At 33.7% G+C, this 25,768-nt stretch overlaps 1 protein-coding gene across 1 annotated transcript; it reads right to left on the reverse strand.

Annotated features, from left to right (window-relative positions):
• Positions 1-22,219: 22,219 nt before the first annotated feature.
• On the reverse strand, positions 22,220-24,599 carry LOC129877293 (high-affinity nitrate transporter 2.1-like). The gene is made up of 3 exons (XM_055952773.1): positions 23,808-24,599; positions 23,598-23,713; positions 22,220-22,886 (listed from the first exon to the last, which is right to left on the reverse strand). The coding sequence occupies exons 1-3, from the start codon at positions 24,597-24,599 to the stop codon at positions 22,220-22,222; spliced, it is 1,575 nt and encodes a 524-aa protein (XP_055808748.1).
• Positions 24,600-25,768: the final 1,169 nt, after the last annotated feature.

The following is a 25,768-nucleotide window of genomic DNA, read 5'->3' on the forward strand; positions in this document are numbered from 1 at the left end:
GAAGGAATTTTGGAGTTGACATCCCTAACCCTCACAATGTGGTAAATACATCCCTTAGAAATCATTTTGCGGGCCTTAAGATAAGAAATAAACTGACCCTTCACCACCGAATCACGACCCTGCCATTCAATAACAGGCTCATTTGGAAATTGGAATTTGACTCGACGATTCCTACAATCTATGGAAGCATAAGATGCATGTAACCAATCCATCCCAAGAATTACATCGAAATCTATCATGTCAAGCTCAATGAGATCACAAGGAATAAGTTTATGCAAGATAGACACAAGGCAACCCCTATAGACCTTTCTAGCAATAACTGACTCACCAACGGGGGTAGACACCAAATAGGGCTCTAATAACATTTCAGGTAAAACATCAAATCTATTAGCAAGGAATGGAGTAACAAAAGATAAATTTGCACCCGGATCTAATAGTGCATACACATCAAAAGAAAAGACCTTTAACATACCGGTAATGACATTGGGTGCATCCTCAACCTCTTGTCTCCCATGCAAGGCGTAAAAGCGGTTGGTACGTTGGACACCTCCTTGGACTTGTTGACCATGAGCAATTTGTCCTTGAGTCCTACCACCACCACCATCTATACAATCCTTAGCATGGTGGCCCAGCTTGCCACACTTAAAGCATGCATTGGAGTCGGCTAAGCATTCCCCTTTGTGAGTCCTTCCACACTTCTTGCAAGTGGGGAAAGTTTGAGTAGCAACATTCTCTCTTGGAATCATTGGTTTACCACTCTTGTCCTTGTTGAACTTTGGAGGAGGAGTATTGGTGGAACCTTGTCCCACAAATCTTTGCCCACCTTGGCCTTTGCCATTGTTTCCATGATCGGACCTTTGAGGGTTAAACCCTCCACTCTAGCCTTTTTGAACCCCCTTGATCTCTCTCTAAGCTTCTCTTTTTCAATTTGTTCTGCGTAAGTCATTAACCGAGAGATGTCCATCTCCTTGATCAACATGGCCGTTTTGCACTCCTTGGACACCAAGCTTGAGATATCGGAAATAAACTTGCTCATTCTAGCTCTTGGCTCGGAGACCATGAAGGGAGCATGTTATATCGAAAAAAAGACGGTTTAAAATTACTTTCAACTTTTTAGAGAAAAAATCAATTTTAGAAAAAAGGAGTCGCCACTTAATTTTTTTAAAGAAATTAAGAAAACTTAATTTAAAAGACCCTAACAGATTTAAGTCTTAAAAATTCAGAGAAAAAGGTACGAGGTTCTTATTTCCACTTTGAGAAGATGTTAAGCATTCAAAGTGGCCGCTAACGCGCGGTTATCCGACGATTTAAAAATTATTTGACTAACTTTTGAAAATATTAATTTAAAGTGAAATGAAGACTTTAGAATTATTTTTTAGGAAAAAAAAAAGATTAAACTTAAACACTGAAAATAATATAGATGTATATATAAAAAGTAAAAGTTTATCAAATAACTAAGTAAAGGTAGAAAATCATTTAAAGAGTAAAATTAACATGAAATGGTTTATCTTTAGGGGAATCTAATTAGGTTAAAATAAATTAAAATTAATATCTAAGAAAGTATAACTAACATAAGTAACTAAATTATTACAACCCGAATCAATATAAATATAATAAATAATACATGAACAACAATAATAATAACAACAATAATAATAACAAGAACAACAACAACAATAATACGAACAACAATAATAATAACAAGAACAACAACAATAATAAGAACAATAATAATAATAATAAGAACAACAATAATAATAATAAGAACAACAACAACAACAATAATAATAATAATAATAATAATAATAATAATAATAATAATAATAACAATAATAATAATAATAAGAACAACAACAATAATAATAAGAACAATAATAATAACAATAAGAACAACAACAATAATAATAATAAGAACAACAATAATAATAATAAGAACAACAATAATAATAACAAGAATAACAACAATAATAATAACAATAATAATAATAATAATAATAATAATAAGAACAACAACAATAAGAAGAACACAATAATAATAACAAGAACAACAACAACAATAAGAAGAACACAATAATAATAACAAGAACAACAACAACAATAATAAGAACAATAATAATAATAATAATAGTAATCAACAACAACAATAATAATAACAACAACAATAATAATAACAACAACAATAATAATAAGAACAAACAATAATAATAAGAACAAACAATAATAATAATAATAGTTAATAATAATAATATCAAACTACTTGGAAAAATAATGAACAAAACTAAGTGCTTTCATAAAATAATCCTAACATATTCTAGCTAATTAACTCTAACACATGCTAGCTAATTAATCCTAACACATGCTAACTGTAACAAATTTATATCATTAATCTAATTATTCTTATATACATACTAACAAAAAAAATAAGACTATGAATCAACTAAATATAAAACATGAAATAATTAAATAAAATAAAACTGAAAAAATATTTTACCTCTTTTCGGGCCAAGATTGAAAACGATGAGCGGAAGACAACTTCACCACCACCCAATAGCTTGATGGAACTCCAATCTACAAAACAAAGAAAAAAGATTTTTTTAAAAAAAAAAAGTTTAGACTCGAACCTTCGTGGGTTCTTAGCCTAAATTTCAACTTCAATCTCCTATTTTCCGTGAAGAAAATATAGATTGAAAGCTAGAAATTTTCACAACTTTTAGGCTGGGGACAAAAGTCCAAAATCCTAGCCAAGTTAAGAAAATTTCTAACTTTGGGGTGGTTAAAAAACCTCCTCCTTCTCCCTCTTCTTAATGAAAATATGAGCCTTTATATAGGCTCCAAAAACCCCAAGTTTTCCATGTATTTTCGATGTGGGAGTTTGGGATTTTTTATTTTTTTTTTTTTAGAAAAAAAACTAAAATTTTCAAAAATGCAAACTATAATTAAACTAACCTAACTAACATTGTATTTAGTAAAAAAAAAATCTTTTAAGGTAATATTTGCATAACCACATAAATATTAATCAAATATATAGTTATATAGAAATATGTATATTATACTAAAATTTATAAAAAGATAAAAATAGTTAAGAATAATATGAAAATATTTTTTTTTTAAAAGCTAATTGTTTCAAAATGTTCGAATTCAAAGAAACTCGATAGATAATTTGCGTTGTGGATGGTCAAAATTGGGTGTCAACAGAGCATACTTTGACAACTTACTGAATTTGAGAGCATACTCCCTCACGCTCATACTTCCTTGACGAAGGTTGATAAACTCTTGGATTTTGGCCTCCCTTAGCTCCAATGGGAAGAAGCGGTCTAGGAAGGCACCTTTGAACTCTTCCCATCCTATCGACCCTATTTCTTCATCCCTCTCAACAATCCATTGTTCGTACCACACTCGAGCCACACCTTTGAGTTGATAGGCCACTAGCTCGGCCTTCTCATTTGGTGGCACACCCATGATAGCCACAATCCGGTACACCTCATTAATGAACTCCATAGGGTCCTCATTTAGTTTAGAACCATCGAACTCGGGTGGATTCATCCTTTGGAAATCCCGAATCCTAGAGGCTGCATTTTTCATTTGGGGAGGAGGAACACCTAGATTCCCTTGGTTAGCTACGACTTGGGCTAACAAAGTAATAACACTGCGAAACTCGGCATGGGTTACCTCGTCCTCATGATGTTGGGCATTAGGAATCGGAGGAGTTTGGTCCTCACCATCAACCCTTGCTCTTTGAGGTGGTCTTCCACGAGTCATTATCTAGAGAACACAAAATGGGTCGTTAGTTAAAGGAAAGCTTAGGACACTCTAAGGCACGACATGAATTTGAAAGAAGTGAAAATTTTCCTAAACGTCTCATAGTCTCTTATTCATAATTGTGGCGCGCTTCACAACCATGAACAAGAACCTATTCGACGCGGTATGTTGGACTTCCAAGGATCATTCAAAACCTCGGGCTCTGATACCAAGTTTGTCACGACCCAAGCCTAGGGCCTAGACGTGACATGGCGAATGAGGAACTCGAAAGTACCTCAAACAAGCCTCTTAGCATTCTTTTAGCCTTTCATAGGTAATGATGATAAATAAACAAGCGGAAATCATAATAAATCTTCAACTTACATATGTCCAACAATACCTCTAACTATTAGATTTAACGGGGCTAAGACAAGTCCCTAGCTCACCCTCAATCATAATAGAAGAAATTCCATAGTAAAATATCTTAACATATCATAAACTAGAAAGATAAAGGAGTATTGTTCCCGGAACATGGGAACTCACCAAAAGTAGTCTTCAATGGAATATCAACTAGCCACGTAGAGGAGAATGAAGAGGAGCACTGATCCCTACATGGTGATATCATGTAGGCAAAAGAGTATGCGTTAGTACTTTGAATGTACTAAGTATGTAAGGATGCATGAACATTGAGAAAACATTAAAACATTTATGTAATATGGAACATAATTTAATGTATGCATAATAAATCATATATATATCCTTTAAAACATTCATTTTGTGGGAAATTAACCATAACCGACATTTAAGACCATGCGAGCTATTACATGGAATCCAACATAACCCCCTACGTTGGTCGGGGAGACTACTTGCCAGGTAGAACTCCGTCAACTTCATTCATTTCTTTAACTTTAACTTTAAGGGCTATTTATGGATCCATTAGCCTAAGCCTACAAGGGCTCCTATGTTGGCACATAGTTAATGAGACAAGGGGTTGCTACTAGGATTCCCTTACCGAATCCCACCTCAATGCCTCATTCGGTGCTAAGTCAATGCCACGGAATAGTTTAATACTTCAAAATATTCATAGCATATAACTTGAGAATTCAAACATCATATTCGGTAGAATAGCTCATTAAAACATTTGATAATTCAAATATGCAAGAATTGTCCTTATTGCATAAAGAATCCATCATTCATATCATTTCATCATTCTTTCATTTCATAAGACTCGTTTTTTGATCATAGATATTGCTTTCATAAATATTTATTTGGAGTCAAAGCTTTCAAGTCAAACTTTATTAAAAACATAGTAAAACTAGGTGGGTTCAAATCACTTCAACTTGCAAATATGTATGTAAATAAATATACATAAATACTTTAAAATCCATTTATTAAAAATCATGCTTTAAACAACCCACCATGAATTTCAAGAGCCTTTAAATAGATAAATAGAGGAATTACTTGTAAACCATCAATTCATATATATGAAATTATGTTGCATCAAAATAGAGCAATAATCATTAGTTTAACCATGATTCATACTATTAAGTAAAATTAAGAATTAACATAAGAAAATATTACTTGAAATCAAGATATTTAATTAAAAGAGTTTTTGGACTACATGGATGGAAGAACCCATGGATAAACACCCACATAACTTAGAGTAAAGCTTAAAGAAAATAAACATAATTTATCATATAATTAAAATAATTTAGACATGAGAGTGGAAGGAATACTCTCATTGAAACCTTACATACCTGGAAACCGAAGCTTTAGTTGGTACCGGAAGACTTAATGACCACTCTTGAGTCCTAGCTTCTCTCCTTGCCGGAACGTTTTGTGTACTACCCGGAATATATGAATTACCGGAATAGTATTTCTTCACTACTAAGAACTAAAACTATATTTGAGAATGTGTAAAGAAGTGTATAGAGAGAAGATTTGCTTGAGAAAGTTTGATGAATAAAATGAGGAAATAAGGTGGGTATTTATAGGTAGAAAAGAAGACCTAACAATAAATAAAATAATTATAAATAAAAATCTGAAAATTTAGTGGAATATATTGATGTCATGGATGATGTTAAATGGAGGACAATTTATGTCATGAGTGATGTCAAATTTATCTAGATCTTTCTATGGTAGGTGAAATGAGTTATCTTTGACAGGATACTCTTTTTGGGAGCTACGTTTGAATAAGATAAATTCCTTATTAGGATTTGGTGTCTTCATAAGAATTGTAGTGTAACATCCCCTAAAAACGTTGTATACGATGTTTCAATTTTTGCCTAAACATGATACAGCCTCTGTATTTTGGTCATAACTTTTCATAGGAATATCCAAATTGAGTGATTCAAATTTCTGAGTAACCACAAGATTATTACCTACAACTTTTAGGAAGACCATATTTTAAGATTCGGAGGTTAAGTAGGTCAAATAAATTAATCTTTGTAAGATAGGATGCTATGACGGAAATGAGTGTTTATAGAAGAAAAATCATATTTCACTGTAGCTTTATCCAAATTGGTTGATTCTTGAACGATATGAAACTAGACTTCCATATCTACAATTCTTATGAAGACACCAAATCCTAATAAGGAATTTATCTTATTCAAACGTAGCTCCCAAAAAGAGTATTCTGTCAAAGATAACTCATTTCACCTACCATAGAAAGATCTAGATACATTTGACATCACTCATGACATAAATTGTCCTCCATTTAACATCATCCATGACATCAATATATTTCACTAAATTTTCAGATTTTTATTTATAATTATTTTATTTATTGTTAGGTCTTCTTTTCTACCTATAAATACCCACCTTATTTCCTCATTTTATTCATCAAACTTTCTCAAGCAAATCTTCTCTCTATACACTTCTTTACACATTCTCAAATATAGTTTTAGTTCTTAGTAGTGAAGAAATACTATTCCGGTAATTCATATATTCCGGGTAGTACACAAAACGTTCCGGCAAGGAGAGAAGCTAGGACTCAAGAGTGGTCATTAAGTCTTCCGGTACCAACTAAAGCTTCGGTTTCCAGGTATGTAAGGTTTCAATGAGAGTATTCCTTCCACTCTCATGTCTAAATTATTTTAATTATATGATAAATTATGTTTATTTTCTTTAAGCTTTACTCTAAGTTATGTGGGTGTTTATCCATGGGTTCTTCCATCCATGTAGTCCAAAAACTCTTTTAATTAAATATCTTGATTTCAAGTAATATTTTCTTATGTTAATTCTTAATTTTACTTAATAGTATGAATCATGGTTAAACTAATGATTATTGCTCTATTTTGATGCAACATAATTTCATATGTATGAATTGATGGTTTACAAGTAATTCCTCTATTTATCTATTTAAAGGCTCTTGAAATTCATGGTGGGTTGTTTAAAGCATGATTTTTAATAAATGGATTTTAAAGTATTTATGTATATTTATTTACATACATATTTGCAAGTTGAAGTGATTTGAACCCACCTAGTTTTACTATGTTTTTAATAAAGTTTGACTTGAAAGCTTTGACTCCAAATAAATATTTATGAAAGCAATATCTATGATCAAAAAGCGAGTCTTATGAAATGAAAGAATGATGAAATGATATGAATGATGGATTCTTTATGCAATAAGGACAATTCTTGCATATTTGAATTATCAAATGTTTTAATGAGCTATTCTACCGAATATGATGTTTGAATTCTCAAGTTATATGCTATGAATATTTTGAAGTATTAAACTATTCCGTGGGATTGACTTAGCACCGAATGAGGCATTGAGGTGGGATTCGGTAAGGGAATCCTAGTAGCAACCCCTTGTCTCATTAACTATGTGCCAACATAGGAGCCCTTGTAGGCTTAGGCTAATGGATCCATAAATAGCCCTTAAAGTTAAAGTTAAAGAAATGAATGAAGTTGACGGAGTTCTACCTGGCAAGTAGTCTCCCCGGCCAACGTAGGGGGTTATGTTGGATTCCATGTAATAGCTCGCATGGTCTTAAATGTCGGTTATGATTAATTTCCCACAAAATGAATGTTTTAAAGGATATATATATGATTTATTATGCATACATTAAATTATGTTCCATATTACATAAATGTTTTAATGTTTTCTCAATGTTCATGCATCCTTACATACTTAGTACATTCAAAGTACTAACGCATACTCTTTTGCCTACATGATATCACCATGTAGGGATCAGTGCTCCTCTTCATTCTCCTCCACGTGGCTAGTTGATATTCCATTGAAGACTACTTTTGGTGAGTTCCCATGTTCCGGGAATAATACTCCTTTATCTTTCTAGTTTATGATATGTTAAGATATTTTACTATGAAATTTCTTCTATTATGATTGAGGGTGAGCTAGGGACTTGTCTTAACCCCGTTAAATCTAATAGTTAGAGGTATTGTTGGACATATGTAAGTTGAAAATTTATTATGATTTCCGCTTGTTTATTTATCATCATTACCTATGAAAGGCTAAAAGAATGCTAAGAGGCTTGTTTGAGGTACTTTCGGGTTCCTCATTCGCCATGTCACGTCTAGGCCCTAGGCTTGGGTCGTGACATGTAGATATGGAAGTCTAGTTTCATATTGTTCAAGAATCAACCAATTTGGATAAATCTATAGTGAGATATGTTTTTTCTTCTATAAACACTCATTTCCGTCACAGCATCCTACCTTACAAAGATTAATTTATTGGACCTACTTAACCTCCGAATCTTAAAATATGGTCTTCATAAAAGTTGTAGGTAATGATCTTATGGTTACTCAGAAATTTGAATCACTCAATTTGGATATTCCTATGAAAGGTTATGACCAAAATAAAGAGGCTGTATCATGTTTAGGCAAAAATTAAAACATCGTATACAACGTTTTTAGGGGATGTTATACCAGTCCAATTCTCATTACTCCCTAGAATACATGACACGGAAATACAAGCATCTATAAGCTTAAACTGAGGCTTAGAAATTCACTTGCCTTAATTAATCAAGCAATCATTGCGAGACTTGAGCCTTCCCTTTTCGTTGAGCCTCCAAATCAATGTAATCTAGTCAAATAGATAATCACAATAAGGTTCCAAAACTAACAACACCTATATAACTATATGTCTAGCTTAGTACCAAATACTCACACAAATCTATAATCAAGTTCCCCAATCTTGATGACAATTAATAAGTCAAATCTTATATTTTCCAAATATCAAGCCTACAATTAAGCCTCATCTTCTTCAATAACACAACTCTAATAGTGTTCATGTAATATAACACGCCTGGTGTTTAATCACCTATCTTAATATATCAAAACTTGAATCATAATAAGAAAATTCGAGCAAAATATTAACGCCAAATTATGGAAATAATGTCTGGGTTCTTGGAAGATCACAATTCGCAGAACTCAACTCGTATGCTCTATATTCCAATAAACTAATGTGACACAGTCGTTATTGAATCCTAGTGCCAATGATTGACCACTAACCATTCTACATATAATTCTAACACGAGTTATAACTGGGCATTAATATAACTAATTAGTCAACACTACATCACTGCCTACCTAACTTTCCAATGAAGCCTATTAAATTAATATATTATCTAAGCCAAATTCCAATTCCATCAATCACTGCCAACTATTTCCTTAGCAATTTCTAGCCATCACCATTGCAATATTCCGTAACACACATGACACCGAAATTTCCATTTATCCAACATAGTAATAACGATAAGGTGACCACCTTTCTTTGTAGAGAAAAGATTTAGGCGAGGGATTATACCTGAACGAGACATTCTCTTCTCCTTTCGTGCGTAGAAGTTATCAAAAGAAATTTCAAACCCTAATCTACTTTATTTTAATAAATATGGGATAAGTGGTATATGATTTTTAAATAAATTATTAATTTGATCCACCAATTAAATTAATTTTCTAAAATCACCCCTCAACTAATTAATTGTAGTTACCGAAAAGTCCAAATAACCCATTAAAATTTTACGGGAAGGGTCTCGTATGAAAGTAGGAGGACTCATTCTCAAAATGACCTAACGGGTCATTACATTATCATCCACTAAAAATCATGTTCGTCCTCGAACATAAAAAAAAAGGAGAAGGGAGAATAACCAACGTTGCCAAAAGCCTGAGTTATAATCTTCAAAAGTCGATTTTCATTCCTTCAAGTGAGCTCTTCATTAAGACTATTCCATCAAGATCAACTTCTAAGAACTGAACTTTCGAATCAAACTTTGGCAAATCTATAAATTAGGGATAATTTAGATGTCACAGATTAACCCATGAATCAAACCTTGACCGAAACCCTCTAAACCCCATCATAACCATCAGGACAATCTTTCATCACATAACCACGAGAAAATTCTAGACTAATACCGGCTACAACCAGAAGTGAACCTGAATCAATCACCATACTCATAATGCACACACTATCACAGATCTTGTTAAGATTCCATTCTCACTACCAAAGCTTCCCACGAGCTTAAGCTATAAAAATATGATCTTTAGGCATTAGGTACTCATTACTGGAGAATATGATTTATCTAACCCAAAGAATGAAATGATTGAATACCCTCCTAGCGAGCGATACACCCAAGCATACAAAATATCTAATAACACTATCGAAAATGGTAGATTAGTAGTTGTGATTGTAAACAACCCTTAAGAGCGGTAACGCTAGACCCATTGGCCCCCACATTCTACCATACATAGCTAGAACGAGACCCTGACGAGAGTTGAATCTTAAGACTGTCAGACAACTGTAAGTATTCATGGTAGCTCTTCTACAAATTCTTATAAAAAGAATTGTGCATGTAAGATCACTATTATACTTCACCAATCCCTAACAACACCAAATATATCACAACTGAAATAACCAAGTTTGCAAAAACATCCTACCCTACCAAAAGGATATCGCAGGATCGGTACACCAATCAACCACTAGGGATCCATCCACCGAAGTAGAAACACGTGTGGGCATAGGCAGCGAATCATACCTCAAATCATGTCCGAACCAAAATAGGTAGTTACATAAGAATGTACGAAATCAAGATCGAATAACACAAGATACTCTTCCCAGAGTGCTTATATCAAGCATTTTCATTCATTTGACTCCATCACTTTGATTATTTTTTTTTTGCTACCCACAATCGACCAGTCTGTTCCCCATATCAAAGCTTAGAGAAATTCTTGGTCACCTGAATAATTCTATATTTTATGAGCACATAGCCTCTATTTACCCTTTAGTGCCTATGTAACGCATCACAATAATTCGTATAACCCATCAACAGAGTATTATCAATCCAATTCGATATCCTTAATAACCATAAAGAACTATATCTCATCTTGTAGTGCATCCATAAGTCACCTACCATAATTTGAGAGTCTAACCTTACATAAAGCACATGATCTTCGACACCTCACTATTTGACATTCAAACCAAAACCAAACATTCAGAAAAGTTGTTGTTACATCCCTCATAATTCTGTGTCGAACCAATCGACATTGTATAGTCATATCTGAACACAAAGGCGAAAATTCGTACAATCTTCAACTTTGAACTAAAGATCTACACATGGTGTCTCATTTCTTATCATTTCTTAGATGCTTCCCGTGAAGCAACTTCCAAATATCTTGAACTATTTAATATACCAGACTCTTATTCCTTTTGCTAACTCATTTACCAATCTTATTCTTTTGAATCAAAACTTTAAGTAAAGCCCTTTCTTAGGCCTTTTAATGATCAAAAGCGATAAACTCTACAATTCAAACCCTGCACAAGTTCTTTCAACTGCTCAATACCCATGTGATCGATCAATTTTCATCTTGTCGATCTATACTTTAATGAAACCTACCGCCATAATGTAGACTTAAAATGAACAACTTGAATTTCGAATTTCCTCCATGTAACCCAATCTCATTATCTATCAATATTAGCTCATACATTGAAGATCTTTATAAATTCACGCATCTTAGCTATCATTGATCACCTCTCCATTAATCTTATTGTATTCTTCGTTAAAATTTAATTATACCAGTTACCAAATTCGAAACCACAAAAGAACTTATTACCACACTCGAGTCAAATGCCTATAGAGTTATTACTCAAATTTTATCCAATAATTGTTAACCCATATGAATAACACATAACACTGCCACCATAAACAGAGCAAAATAAATAAAACCACGTCTCACTAAATTTAATTCTCCACTCTCTCTGAAGATACATTCGGCCCTTACAACCAGAGTAAATATAATTGTTCTCGCCTTATTTCGAAGGCTAAACTACATTTTACTAATTATTTTCATTTATGATTCTAGATTCTTTCAATTCTATTCGAGCGGTGTCTCAACACATTCTACGACTTTTCATACAACCACGCCACTCATCAAATAGTAGAAAATTACAATTTAGATACCTGCAAGTCATTATTATTATATTGAATCTATTTAACCCAAAATCCTTAAAGTATGGTTGTGTTCGGATCATAATTCATCATAAATTCTTATTACCGTTATGCTCAATAACCATCGCCATCATCTCGAAGTAAACCTTCTCAATCGACAAGACACCTTAAACCCAGTTATACCAACGAAATCCAATGGAATAAGCCAATTTTATGCGCACCCTCACTAAAATTCTTAATTTCCTTCACACAAGTATACTCACTGCTACTTTCTTTAATCATAAGCTTATCATTCTGATATCGATTCACTTCCTTGGAGTTTACGGTTAAATTACAAGTCCTCACTTAGAATTCTCGGGATACACTTCACAACCTAAATGCATTAATCATACCAAAATCCACCACTAAGATCTTTCTTATAAACAATGCTTACCCCAAGCGTCCGTAGTAACAAACTAGTTAATTTTTCAAATATGAATGCAACATCAAATCTCATCATATGAGAAGATGATACAACTGATAACTCCTTAAATAGTTAGTAATCACACTTGATAATCGATGTATTTGTTTTTGTATACTAATAGTACCACACTATGAAAGTTTGATAGATCCACCACTAGAATACATCATATCCACCGTAAAGATCATACCTAGATATTCTACACCTTCCTATCCATTACGTAATTGTCATATATTACCGATGCATTTCAGTTTCTAGTCAAAATCGATATCACCCTTTAGTAGGTAAGGTCAATAGCAGAAGCAACACAACCCATAATCCTAACCAAATAATCACAAGTACCGCGGTAGTAGACTTATAATAACCCTTCCTGATATACATCCACTCTATCAAACCGTTGTAGAAATTCTGATCTCAATTAGCGCAAAATCATCCTTATCACACACTATGTAACTCATTCACTCACAACGAACTTCATGGTCTGTAGTCTCTGAGGGCACAGTGCTCACAACATAGTCATTCCCCCAATTATATCATTCTCAATTGTAGAACCACTTCAAACATCGGATAGGCCAAACAAGCATCATTCTCGATGCTTAACCACTATCCAGAAATATAAGACGTTCATATAATCCTCCAAACCATTGTTCCTCTTTCTACACCATATCCTCAAAGTACATTATTGAACCATAACCTTACTTACTCCTTTAAAATTGTTGTGCATTACAAGTCTCACCATACATCCTTTCCATAAGTTTATTACTTCCACCTCCAAATTAAATCTAGACCACGTGATGACATTTCAACTACACGCATATAGAATTAGGCAAGAGTCACGACTATATATGAGAGAACGGAGTGAGGCAATAGATAGATCGGATCAAGGACGCACGATAGAGAATAAAAAGGTGAAGATATTTCCTAAAAGTCTTCATAGCCTCTCGAAGATAAGTACAGACGTCTCCGTACCGATCCTCAAGACTCTACTTAGACTCGGCTTGTATACACGTGAGACCTATGAACCTGGGGCTCTGATACCATCTTTGTCACGACCCGAATCCGGGTGTGATGACACTCATCTCAATCCACCGAGATGAGTCAGCCTAATACCCAACGAAAAGTAGATGCGGAAGAAAAAGAAAAGGATCAAAATTTAACTTAAGCGAAAACACATAAAAGAAGCTCAACATCCCCCCAAGATTGGTTGTCACGTGTACAAGCCACTAATGTATTATCGAAGTACGAAAAGAAATACAGTCACAATGTCTTTATCTCTAGAATAGGACTAAAACATAAGAAAAGAGCAAGAGGTGTCTGCTAGATAGATGTAACAGCTACCTCGACACTCGGAATGATAGCCTCGGATGTAGTAGAAAATGCTAGAAGATCAAGCAGGTCCGGGCTCACAACCTACACAAGTGTGGAAGCAAGGGGTGAGTACCAAATAACACGGTACTCAGCAAGTGGATAACTAAAACTAAGCAAAACTTAATAGATACAAGTACTCCTGTCCTCCCAGCCGAACCTCCTTAACTACAACCTGCATAAAATCAGCCTAACTCTACACTTGTACAATAACAACAATAATACAGTCCACAAATACTCATCAATAGTCTCGTCAATGAATCATACCAAGTCAAGTTCAGCACACACAGAGCAATATGAAGGTAAACACATTCACAAATATCAGAAAGGTGCAATGCAATGCAATGAAATGATGCATGTCTGTCCTATCGGTACACATCCGCTGAATCACAGTCCGGAACCCATGGGGGACATTTCTGTCCATGTAACCTGCCATGGAACGTGTGGCCCGTCCCCTCAATATATATATCTTGCCACGGAGCGTGTGGCCCGACCCCTTTATTTCATATCATTTCCAGTTTCAACACAATATATCAGAACCAATGCAATCAATTCATGTTCATATAATTCACGATAAAAAAATGACAACAACAATAATTCTTCCTGTCTCACACCAACATAATCATTTCAGATGTCCAAAATAAACTCATAATCACAACATATCAATTCCACCAATACATGTTATTAGATCACCATTTTATACCCTTCATCTCCATTTTTAAGGCTAATCATACAGTCAATAACCCAGTCCAATTCTCATTACTCCCTAGAATACATGACACGGAAATACAAGCATCTATAAGCTTAAACTGAGGCTTAGAAATTCACTTGCCTTAATTAATCAAGCAATCATTGTGAGACTTTGTTTCATATATCCTGCCACGGAGCGTGTGGCCCGACCTCTTTATTTCATAATACCTGCCACGGAGCGTGTGGCCCGACCCCTTTGTTTCATAATACCTGCCACGGAGCGTGTGGCCCGACCCCTTTTGTTTCATATCATTTTCAATCTCAACACAATATGTCAGAACCAATGCAATCAATTCATGTTCATATAATTCACGATAATAATATGACAACAATCATAATTTTTCCTATCTCACATCAACATAGTCATTTCACATGTCCAAAATAAATCCATAATCATAACATATCAATTCCACCAATAAATGTTATTAGATCACCATTTTATACCCCTCATCTCCATTTTTAAGGCTAATCATAGAGTCAATAACCCAGTCCAATTCTCATTACTCCCTAGAATACATGACACGGAAATACAAGCATCTATAAGCTTAAACTGAGGCTTAGAAATTCACTTGCCTTAATTAATCAAGCAATCATTGCGAGACTTGAGCCTTCCCTTTTCGTTGAGCCTCCAAATCAATGTAATCTAGTCAAATAGATAATCACAATAAGGTTCCAAAACTAACAACACCTATATAACTATATGTCTAGCCTAGTACCAAAAACTCACACAAATCTATAATCAAGTTCCCCAATCTTGATGACAATTAATAAGTCAAATCTTATATTTTCCAAATATCAAGCCTACAATTAAGCCTCATCTTCTTCAATAACACAACTCTAATAGTGTTCATGTAATATAACACGCCTGGTGTTTAATCACCTATCTTAATATATCAAAACTTGAATCATAATAAGAAAATTCGAGCAAAATATTAACGCCAAATTATGGAAATAATGTCTAGGTTCTTGGAAGATCATAATTCGCAGAACTCAACTCGTATGCTCTATATTCCAATAAACTAATGTGACACAGTCGTTATTGAATCCTAGTGCCAATGATTGACCACTAACCATTCTACATATAATTCTAACATGAGTTATAACTGGGCATTAATATAACTAATTAGTCAACACTACATCACTGCCTACCTAACTTTCCAATGAAGCCTATTAAATTAATATATTATCTAAGCCAAATTCCAATTCCATCAATCACTGCCAACTATTTCCTTAGCAATTTCTAGCCATCACCATTGCAATATTCCGTAACACACATGACACCGAAATTTCCATTTATCCAACATAGTAATAACGATAAGGTGACCACCTTTCTTTGTAGAGAAAAGATTTAGGCGAGGGATTATACCTGAACGAGACATTCTCTTCTCCTTTCGTGCGTAGAAGTTATCAAAAGAAATTTCAAACCCTAATCTACTTTATTTTAATAAATATGGGATAAGTGGTATATGGTTTTTAAATAAATTATTAATTTGATGTCACGACCCAAATTCGAATGTGATGGCACTCATCTCAACCCACCGAGACAAGTCAGCCTAAAACTCAACGGAAAGTAAATGCGGAAGTAATTGAGATAAAACAAGGTTTAACTTAGTCAAAAATAAATAAATAATCTCCAAAACCCCCCAAGACTGGTTGTCACGTATACAAGCCACTAATATATTATTGAAGTACGAAAGAAAATACAGTCACAATGTCTTTGTCTCTAGAGTAGGACTAAAACATAATAAAAGAGTAAGAGGTGTCCGCTAGATGGATGTAACAGCTCCATCAACACTCAAAATTGATAACCTCGGCTGTAGTGGAAAGCAGTATAAGATCAAGCAGGTCCGGGCTCACAACCTACACAAGTGTGGAAGCAAGGGGTGAGTACCAAACAATACGGTACTCAGCAAGTGGATAGCTAAAACTAAGCAAATCTTAATAGATACAAGTACTCCTGTCCTCCCAACCGAACCTCCTTAACTACAACCTGCATAAAATCAGCCCAACTCTACACTTGTACAATAACAACATTAATACAGTCCATAAATACTCATCAATAGTCTCGTCAATGAATCATACCAAGTCAAGTTCAGCACACAGAGCAATATGGGGTAAACACAAAGTCACAAATATCAGAAAGGTGCAATGCAGTGCAATGAGATGATGCATGTCTTTTCTATCGGTACACATCCGCTGAATCACAGTTCGAAACCCATGGGGGACATTTCTGTCCATGTAACCTGCCACGGAGCGTGTGGCCCATCCCCTCAATACATATATCCTGCCACGGAGCGTGTGGCCCGACCTCTTTATTTCATAATACCTGCCACGGAGCGTGTGGCCCGACCCCTTTGTTTCATAATACCTGCCACGGAGCGTGTGGCCCGACCCCTTTTGTTTCATATCATTTTCAATCTCAACACAATATGTCAGAACCAATGCAATCAATTCATGTTCATATAATTCACGATAATAATATGACAACAATCATAATTTTTCCTATCTCACATCAACATAGTCATTTCACATGTCCAAAATAAATCCATAATCATAACATATCAATTCCACCAATAAATGTTATTAGATCACCATTTTATACCCCTCATCTCCATTTTTAAGGCTAATCATACAGTCAATAACCCAGTCCAATTCTCATTACTCCCTAGAATACATGACACGGAAATACAAGCATCTATAAGCTTAAACTGAGGCTTAGAAATTCACTTGCCTTAATTAATCAAGCAATCATTGCGAGACTTGAGCCTTCCCTTTTCGTTGAGCCTCCAAATCAATGTAATCTAGTCAAATAGATAATCACAATAAGGTTCCAAAACTAACAACACCTATATAACTATATGTCTAGCCTAGTACCAAAAACTCACACAAATCTATAATCAAGTTCCCCAATCTTGATGACAATTAATAAGTCAAATCTTATATTTTCCAAATATCAAGCCTACAATTAAGCCTCATCTTCTTCAATAACACAACTCTAATAGTGTTCATGTAATATAACACGCCTGGTGTTTAATCACCTATCTTAATATATCAAAACTTGAATCATAATAAGAAAATTCGAGCAAAATATTAACGCCAAATTATGGAAATAATGTCTGGGTTCTTGGAAGATCACAATTCGCAGAACTCAACTCGTATGCTCTATATTCCAATAAACTAATGTGACACAGTCGTTATTGAATCCTAGTGCCAATGATTGACCACTAACCATTCTACATATAATTCTAACACGAGTTATAACTGGGCATTAATATAACTAATTAGTCAACACTACATCACTGCCTACCTAACTTTCCAATGAAGCCTATTAAATTAATATATTATCTAAGCCAAATTCCAATTCCATCAATCACTGCCAACTATTTCCTTAGCAATTTCTAGCCATCACCATTGCAATATTCCGTAACACACATGACACCGAAATTTCCATTTATCCAACATAGTAATAACGATAAGGTGACCACCTTTCTTTGTAGAGAAAAGATTTAGGCGAGGGATTATACCTGAACGAGACATTCTCTTCTCCTTTCGTGCGTAGAAGTTATCAAAAGAAATTTCAAACCCTAATCTACTTTATTTTAATAAATATGGGATAAGTGGTATATGGTTTTTAAATAAATTATTAATTTGATCCACCAATTAAATTAATTTTCTAAAATCACCCCTCAACTAATTAATTGTAGTTACCGAAAAGTCCAAATAACCCATTAAAATTTTACGGGAAGGGTCTCGTATGAAAGGAGGAGGACTCATTCTCAAAATGACCTAACGGGTCATTTATAATATAACAAAAATGATGTAATATGAACAACAATTGAAGTGAGATGATTGAGAAAGTAAGAGATAAGAGAATTTCTTATTGATTCTAGTACTTAATTAGATGATGAAGATCTCTAAAGAGCAATAATAAATAACAGAATGGACTGAAAATAAGTTTTAAATTTGCGTGTAATGAAATAAATTAAATATGATGGTTCAAAATCTTTTCGGATGGCCATATTAAAGTTCCATCTTTTCCTGTTGACCAAATCTTTTTTATTCAGATATATTAATTTCAATTTCTTAGAAGCTTTTTCTTTGTATTAAGTTCAATAGTTTAATTATAGATCAAGTTAATTTTGTTAAAAAGTTAAGCATATTGTGACTCAGAGCTTTGTTTGCATCTTTGGTTTGTGAGCCTTAAACAGGAAAACAAATTTTTTGTGTACTGTATAAAAAATTATACGAGATATATAGATCATAAATTAGTTTTACTACTTATATATTGATTTTTTGAATATCCTTAACGAAAATTTTAATTTCTTATTTTAATTACATGACTTAAAAAGTGATTATTTGTTATTCCCCCACCCCTACTAGCCAATCACAGCCCCCTACAGTGAGTGCCTGGGGTGATTGGTGGCCAATCTTACTAAGCCAGTCAGCACAACAAACTAGGCTGTTCCGTTCCGTCTCGTCCCGTTCCATTTATAATATTTATATTAAATGAATTGGTTAATGAGTTATAGAACGGGTCAAAACCCCAATCCAATCTAATTTTTATTAAGTTTTATGTATTTTATTTATTTTTTTATAATGTTTTAGTGCCTAATAATTTTTTTTCTTTATTATGGCTATATATAACATATCAAATTTTTTTAAAAAAAAATTAAAAATATTTTGACAAGATTTCTCTTGAGTCAATTTGGGTTACACATCAACCCAATTTTTAATGAATTAAAATGGTTAAACTAATAAATCGATAGATCCATAACCGTCTAAACTTAAACAAATTGTTCAAATTAGACGAACTAGGTTTGATTTTGCGACACCGCCCCTAGTATTTTTCAATAGAAAGCAGGAAGACAAGCCCAAATCTTTTACATATATAACTTTCATATGTTATTTCTTAATTGTGTAAAGTTTAAGGTCTACACATCCACCAAGGAACCAATGTAATTGACATACCTCATGTAACTTTTCATAACAAATCTGTCACGACCCAAAATGGGCCGTGAGTGGCACCCACACTTAACATCCTAGGTAGGAGAACCAATGATACAAACCCCAACTTAGATTAACGATTCAACTTATAAATCACGATAACACTGCGGAAGCTCAATCTTATTAAAGTCAGAAATAACAAAAGCCACTAAAATCTATTACTTGACGTTTCCCAAAATCTGAAAGTCATCACATTAAGGACATCTAAATTCTAAATCTAAGTCTGGAAATATCAAACACCAGAATAAACAAATAACAAAATGTGTCCAAAAACTAAAGACACCATGCCATAACCGAGAAATTCCATCACGAGCTAGAAGGGTAGCTCACCCTGAAATCTTCTGAATTGGAGGCTGACTAGAGCTGAGGTCGAGTCGAAGCCGATGGAAGACTCGCTGCACTCCACAAAATAAAACAAAGAAAGATATACGTAGGGGTCAGTACAGGGCAACATGTACTGAGTAGGTATCATCGGTCGACTCAAAATAGAAATCAATATACATAAAATAATAGTGGGAAATCAACAACAACACTTAACAGGTGGCAACCAACGAACAATTACATAACCGGTCAACAATATCAAGATCACACATGAGGACTCAAGCCTCTACACCACACTCTTTGAAATATGAGTTTTTGGAGATTGGGTAGCATTAAGTAATTTTAATTTATTTCCCTTTAATATTACCGTGTCGGAACGTGACACCCGATCCAAATATACTGTGTCGGAACGTGACATCCGATCCAAATATACCGTGTCGGAACGTGACACCCGATCCAAATATAATTAATTTATCTTTCCTTATGATTACATTCCACTTCATTAACAATATTTCATCAAGCCTTCTTTATTCAAGGCACCATTTTTGATGGGGCAAGTTCAAGATTATGGATTTCATGGCCTCGGGATTTTAGACCAATCACAACAATATATCAACCATCCAAACCACGACAATTAAATGCGTAGTAAACTTCACACATATTACTCAATGAATATCAATCACTATTAAGAGCCTATCTATGATATAGAATAAAAACCATAACCTACCTCAACCGAAGAACTGAAGTCAAGCAAGCTAATTCACCAATGTTTTTCCCTTCTTCGTAGCCTCACGTTTCCAATCTATCAAATATACAATATTCGTAAGCAGACTAATCCGTAGATGCTAATATTATACATATGTTTAATCTAACCCAACAACTCACCCAACTCTATAATCAATTTCCTAAAACTCAAACCTAGGGTTAAGCCCCAATTCCTCCAATATCATAACTCTAATAATTTTCATATAATACAATACACCTAATATTTAATTATTTATCTCAATATATCATCTACCTAATAAATAAAAATATATCATCTACACCTAATCATTAATTAATGATAGAAACTAAAATTCGGTGCCCTCAGAACACCCAAAACAATTAGAACGTTAAAATAACCATGAAAAGTTTGCACTTTCAATTTCTCATCCACTTCAATTATTAATATAATAATACTATGACCATTTATCCATATATAAAATCATAGGGATTAGGAATTGGTTATATATATATATATATATATATATATATATATATATATATATATATATATATATATATTCCTTTACCTGAAGAAGCCTTCAATTGTTCCTAATAAAGAAAACTAAAATTTGTTCCTATCCTAAAACCAAAAACTAGCAGTGACTACTTTAGCACCTAAAATTTCTTAGATTTTTTGTTCCTTTTTCCCTCAAGTCAACAATACAACATACTAATACATCCTTATAACATTACACGGATTTCAGTGGTTACCTTGGGCTGCTTCCGTCGTCCGCAGGTATGTTTCTTCTTCTCTCTTTTCTCGTTTCAGTTTTGTGTAGTAATGAACAATTAAAATATTAAACCCTATTCCACTTTATTTTAAATAAATATAGAATAAGTGGTATAGAGTACTAATTAAATTATCAACTTAGCCCATTAATTAAATTAGTTATTTAAATTTACCCCTTAATTAAATAACCTTAGTTATCAATTAGTCCAAAGTATCCACTAAAAATTTACGGGATGAGTCTTTTATGAAATAAAAAGTCATAGTATACAAAACGACCTAAAGGGTCGTTACAAAATCGAATATGGTAACATGAAAAATAATGTAATAATCACTACATACAAGCAATTAAATTATACTGATAATATAATTTTAATTTCACACTTAATCTCAAAGAAAGGTATAGGATCAATTTTTCACAGTCATTTCAATCTTTTTCTTCCAATTCTAAGAAAGAAAAATCCCGAAAAATCGAGTGCCAAAGGCAAGCATGACATCATTATGAACATAAAGTCCCCTAGAACCAAATAGGCTTTCTACATATGCATCGTCTAAACCAACGATTTTTAGATCTAATTAGCCAAAAGGCGGAGAAAGGTATTATAATTTTAATTTCACACGATCAATTATATATATATAACTTAAATCCTTGTTTTATAATATGCTGAAGGTAACACATATAATTCACACAATAGGTGGTGTAGCATCCGGCGGGGTCGTTGCGGAAACCACCCGCTGACCTCTTTCCGACCGGCTGTTTTCCGCAAATTTCAAACTTCCCTCATGCAACCCCTTTAGCTTCTCCTCTTCATTCCACTCCAACCCGTAATAATATTCTTCATTAAATTTAGCAACATTTTTACTAGGAGGTAAAAACATACTTCCCCATTGTGGAAAATACAACAACGTAACGGGAAGTGTACACACCACAATCATCACCCCCATAAACGACAATCCATTCGCGGTTGAATAATTTGCGTTTGTGAAAAAAAGAAGTTGAGTTAAACCCGATCCAAAATTTCCTCCAGCTCCTGTTAGCCCCGAGATAACCCCGAGCGAACGCCTTGAAATAAAAGGAATAATACCAAATGTTGCACCAGCGGCAGCTTGTGCACCAATTGAGAAAAGTATCATTGATAAAATTGAAATTGACAGTTTTTCGGATTTTCCGAGGAGAATACAAAAGATTCCTCCAAATGTTTGGAGGATCCATAGATTCCAAAGACGGCCTCTCATGCCGAATCGCTTAGCAAAAATATCTGAAGTTAGACCTCCCAATGGTCGAGCCAGTATGTTAGCCATGCCAAATGTTGCAGCAATTGTACCAGCCGTACGAAGCTTAAGGTTAAACCTTAATATTAAACCAAAACATTGAAATGAAAAAAAAAAATATTATTAGGTGATGATATCAACTATGTGAGTTTGTTTCGTTTCTTCAAAAATCATTGATATATAAATTTTTTTGCGATTATTATAATTTAACCTGTTATAGTATGTTGTTACATTAGTTTTATGCTAACATTACAAGTTTATCGTGGAGTGACCTAACATAAGCTAACTGTACTTGACAATATAACTATATGTGTTACTAATCAATAATAATCACTAGGCTTGAATTATAGATAAGTTGTGATCAATTACATGAATGTTCAGATTATGTTACTTCATTTAAACTAATTTTATTTATGTCATATATTCTGGAAAATATGTATTAGAGATTCGGAAAATTCAAAGGTTGTATTGAATTATACATACTCCCTTCATTTCAGTTTAAAATGTGAAACACCTTTTTATAGTCGATTTCAAAAGAATTATGCACTTCTAAGTTTGAAGCTAATTAACTTCACATTTTTCTTGTACCCTAAATGATAAACACAAATGTTATGACATTTCTAAGGCTATAAAAAAAATTTTCAAAAAAACGGCATCGCTACAAATAATATGACAAATTTAGAGAGATCATAAATTTCAAAAATTTATCTTTTCGTAAATTTTTATGTCAATTCAAATTAGGTTAGAGCGTGGAAATAGAAATCAAGAAAAAAAAAGTAGATATTCTCACCTATCGAAAAAATATTCAGCAATGACATTATCAGTGGTTAATTCCACACCTAGTGACATGCCATATAGAAGAACGAAAATCCATGTTCTGTAGTTTGTCACAGCATACCAAAGAACCTGAATAAGGCAACAATAAAAACAAATTATATCTAATACTTATACTTCCATTTTTCTCTATAGAAAAAAAATAAGAAGTTAATTAATTATTAACCTTTGAAAATTTATCTTTAGCAACGTCTCCTTTCTTTTGTAAGGTACCAAGATTTCCATCAGGCAAATCTTGACCTAGTCCCAAAACCAATAAACCCATGACTACGTGCAACCATCCAGGTACAAAAAACGCGATTCGCCAGGCCGTGAAGGGGGTCACCCCGACCCGGCGGATCAGCTCATAGAGTAATGGCATGAGCAGTTGAGTGACCCCACCACCCATATTTCCCCATCCCGCTGCCGTACCATTAACAACTCCAATAATTTTACTATTAAACATCGTACTCATCCAATACTGACATGAAACAAATGTTGCTAACGAAAATCCAATCATGAATCGAACGACTACGTATCCATCGGGCGACGACACGAACGACATGCAAAAAACCGTTGGAGCGGTTAACATCATTAGGAAAGCGCACCCGTAACGCGGGCCTAACAAATCACAAACCGCACCCATAACAAGTCTAGAAAAAATGCTACCGGAAACCGAGGCAATTCCGGCATTTCCTATGTCGGATTTTGTAAGGTTAAGGTTGTCCCGAATAATGGGGACTAAAGGTGCAGCAGCGAAAGTGGAGATGAAACAAGTGAAGAACGAAGTCCAAGAAAGATGGAAAGTTGTCATGTGTGGTTTTGCAAAGGAGAAAATTTTGAAGACTTTTGATTTGTGTTCAGAATCAACTGGTAAGGCGAATTTCGTCGTTGTGTCCATGAGAAAATTTGGATCGGATGTAACGGTGACACTGTGCATGGAGGTTCCGGGAGAGCTAGCACCACCATTTTCAGACATTTGTTGTGTTTTAGGGGAATTATGAGATTGTTTGTTTGGGCATGTTCCTTTTGTTTTTATAACATTGTGAGTGTGGAAGGTTATGCATTAATTCCTTAATGGATATCCATAATCTATACTATTGTCCTAGTAAATTGTTTTCTTGATGTATCATCACTCTTTGGAGTAAAAGTTAGCGATTTGTACATAAGTAATCGGTGGAATTTACTTTTTATTTTCCTAGTGGATATATATAAATGATACATTTATAAATATATATATATATATATATATATATATATATATATATATAATTCTCTCCTTTTCATTTTATATAGCGTAACGTGTTTAACTGAGCACGTAATTTAAAAAATACTCGTAAATCGGTAGACATTAGGCTCTTATATACCCGTAAATGGGATACGTTATTCTTAATGATCACAACAATTACTTTAACCAGTGAAAGAACAAAAGACATACCAACTCTTTGAAATTGTGTTGAACAAAAGGATCTAAACCTGGGTGATTCATTCATGATTAGGATAAAGTTTTGGGTGAAATTAAGTGACAGTCCGAATCGACTAATATTGAATTAGATATTTTTATTTAATTTATTTTCGTTTTTGGCTCATAGAATTCGATCACATTGGAATGGATAGTACAAAGTTCTACGCCTTTTCATTATTTTTGGAAAACTTTTAGTAATTATCAAGGAGACGAAAAAGTGACTAGGGTTGGGCATGAAATATCAAAAACTGAATTACCAAATCGAATCAAAATTTTCAGTAATTTGGTATTCGGTAATTCAGTATGGTATTTGAGAGTAAGATTTTAGAATTATGTTATTCGGGTTTGGGTTTGGTATGAGACCTTAGTATCATTTGGTATTTGGCATTTTTCGAATATCGAATTATTTACTTAATGAAGGTCATATATAAACAACTCTATTACTCAATAGTACAAGTCCAAAGAGAAAGTTAAACACTAAACATAAAGAAAATATGTCTTTTAGACTTTTTGTTGTGTCAATTTGCTTTTCTTGATGTCTTTTTACTTGTTGATCTTTTATTATATTTTGCCTCCACATAGAAAAATAGAAATAATTGGAGCAATAATATTAACTTTGTAATACAATCGAGTACGACTTCAATATGGTATTACGAATACCGTACCGAACCGAAGTTTGATTT

This window comes from Solanum dulcamara, chromosome 12, assembly GCF_947179165.1.
Source record: "Solanum dulcamara chromosome 12, daSolDulc1.2, whole genome shotgun sequence".
Lineage (NCBI taxonomy): Eukaryota > Viridiplantae > Streptophyta > Magnoliopsida > Solanales > Solanaceae > Solanum > Solanum dulcamara.

What these genes read in the sequence shown, in the direction of transcription:
- LOC129877293 (XM_055952773.1), bottom strand. Translation starts at nt 24,599, where the DNA reads ATGTCTGAAAATGGTGGTGCTAGCTCTCCCGGAACCTCCATGCACAGT. An exon ending in CTAAAGATAAATTTTCAAAG is followed by an intron (nt 23,714 to 23,807) that starts GTTAATAATTAA and finishes TGCCTTATTCAG; the next exon opens with GTTCTTTGGTATGCTGTGAC. An exon ending in GCTGAATATTTTTTCGATAG is followed by an intron (nt 22,887 to 23,597) that starts GTGAGAATATCT and finishes TTTAATATTAAG; the next exon opens with GTTTAACCTTAAGCTTCGTA.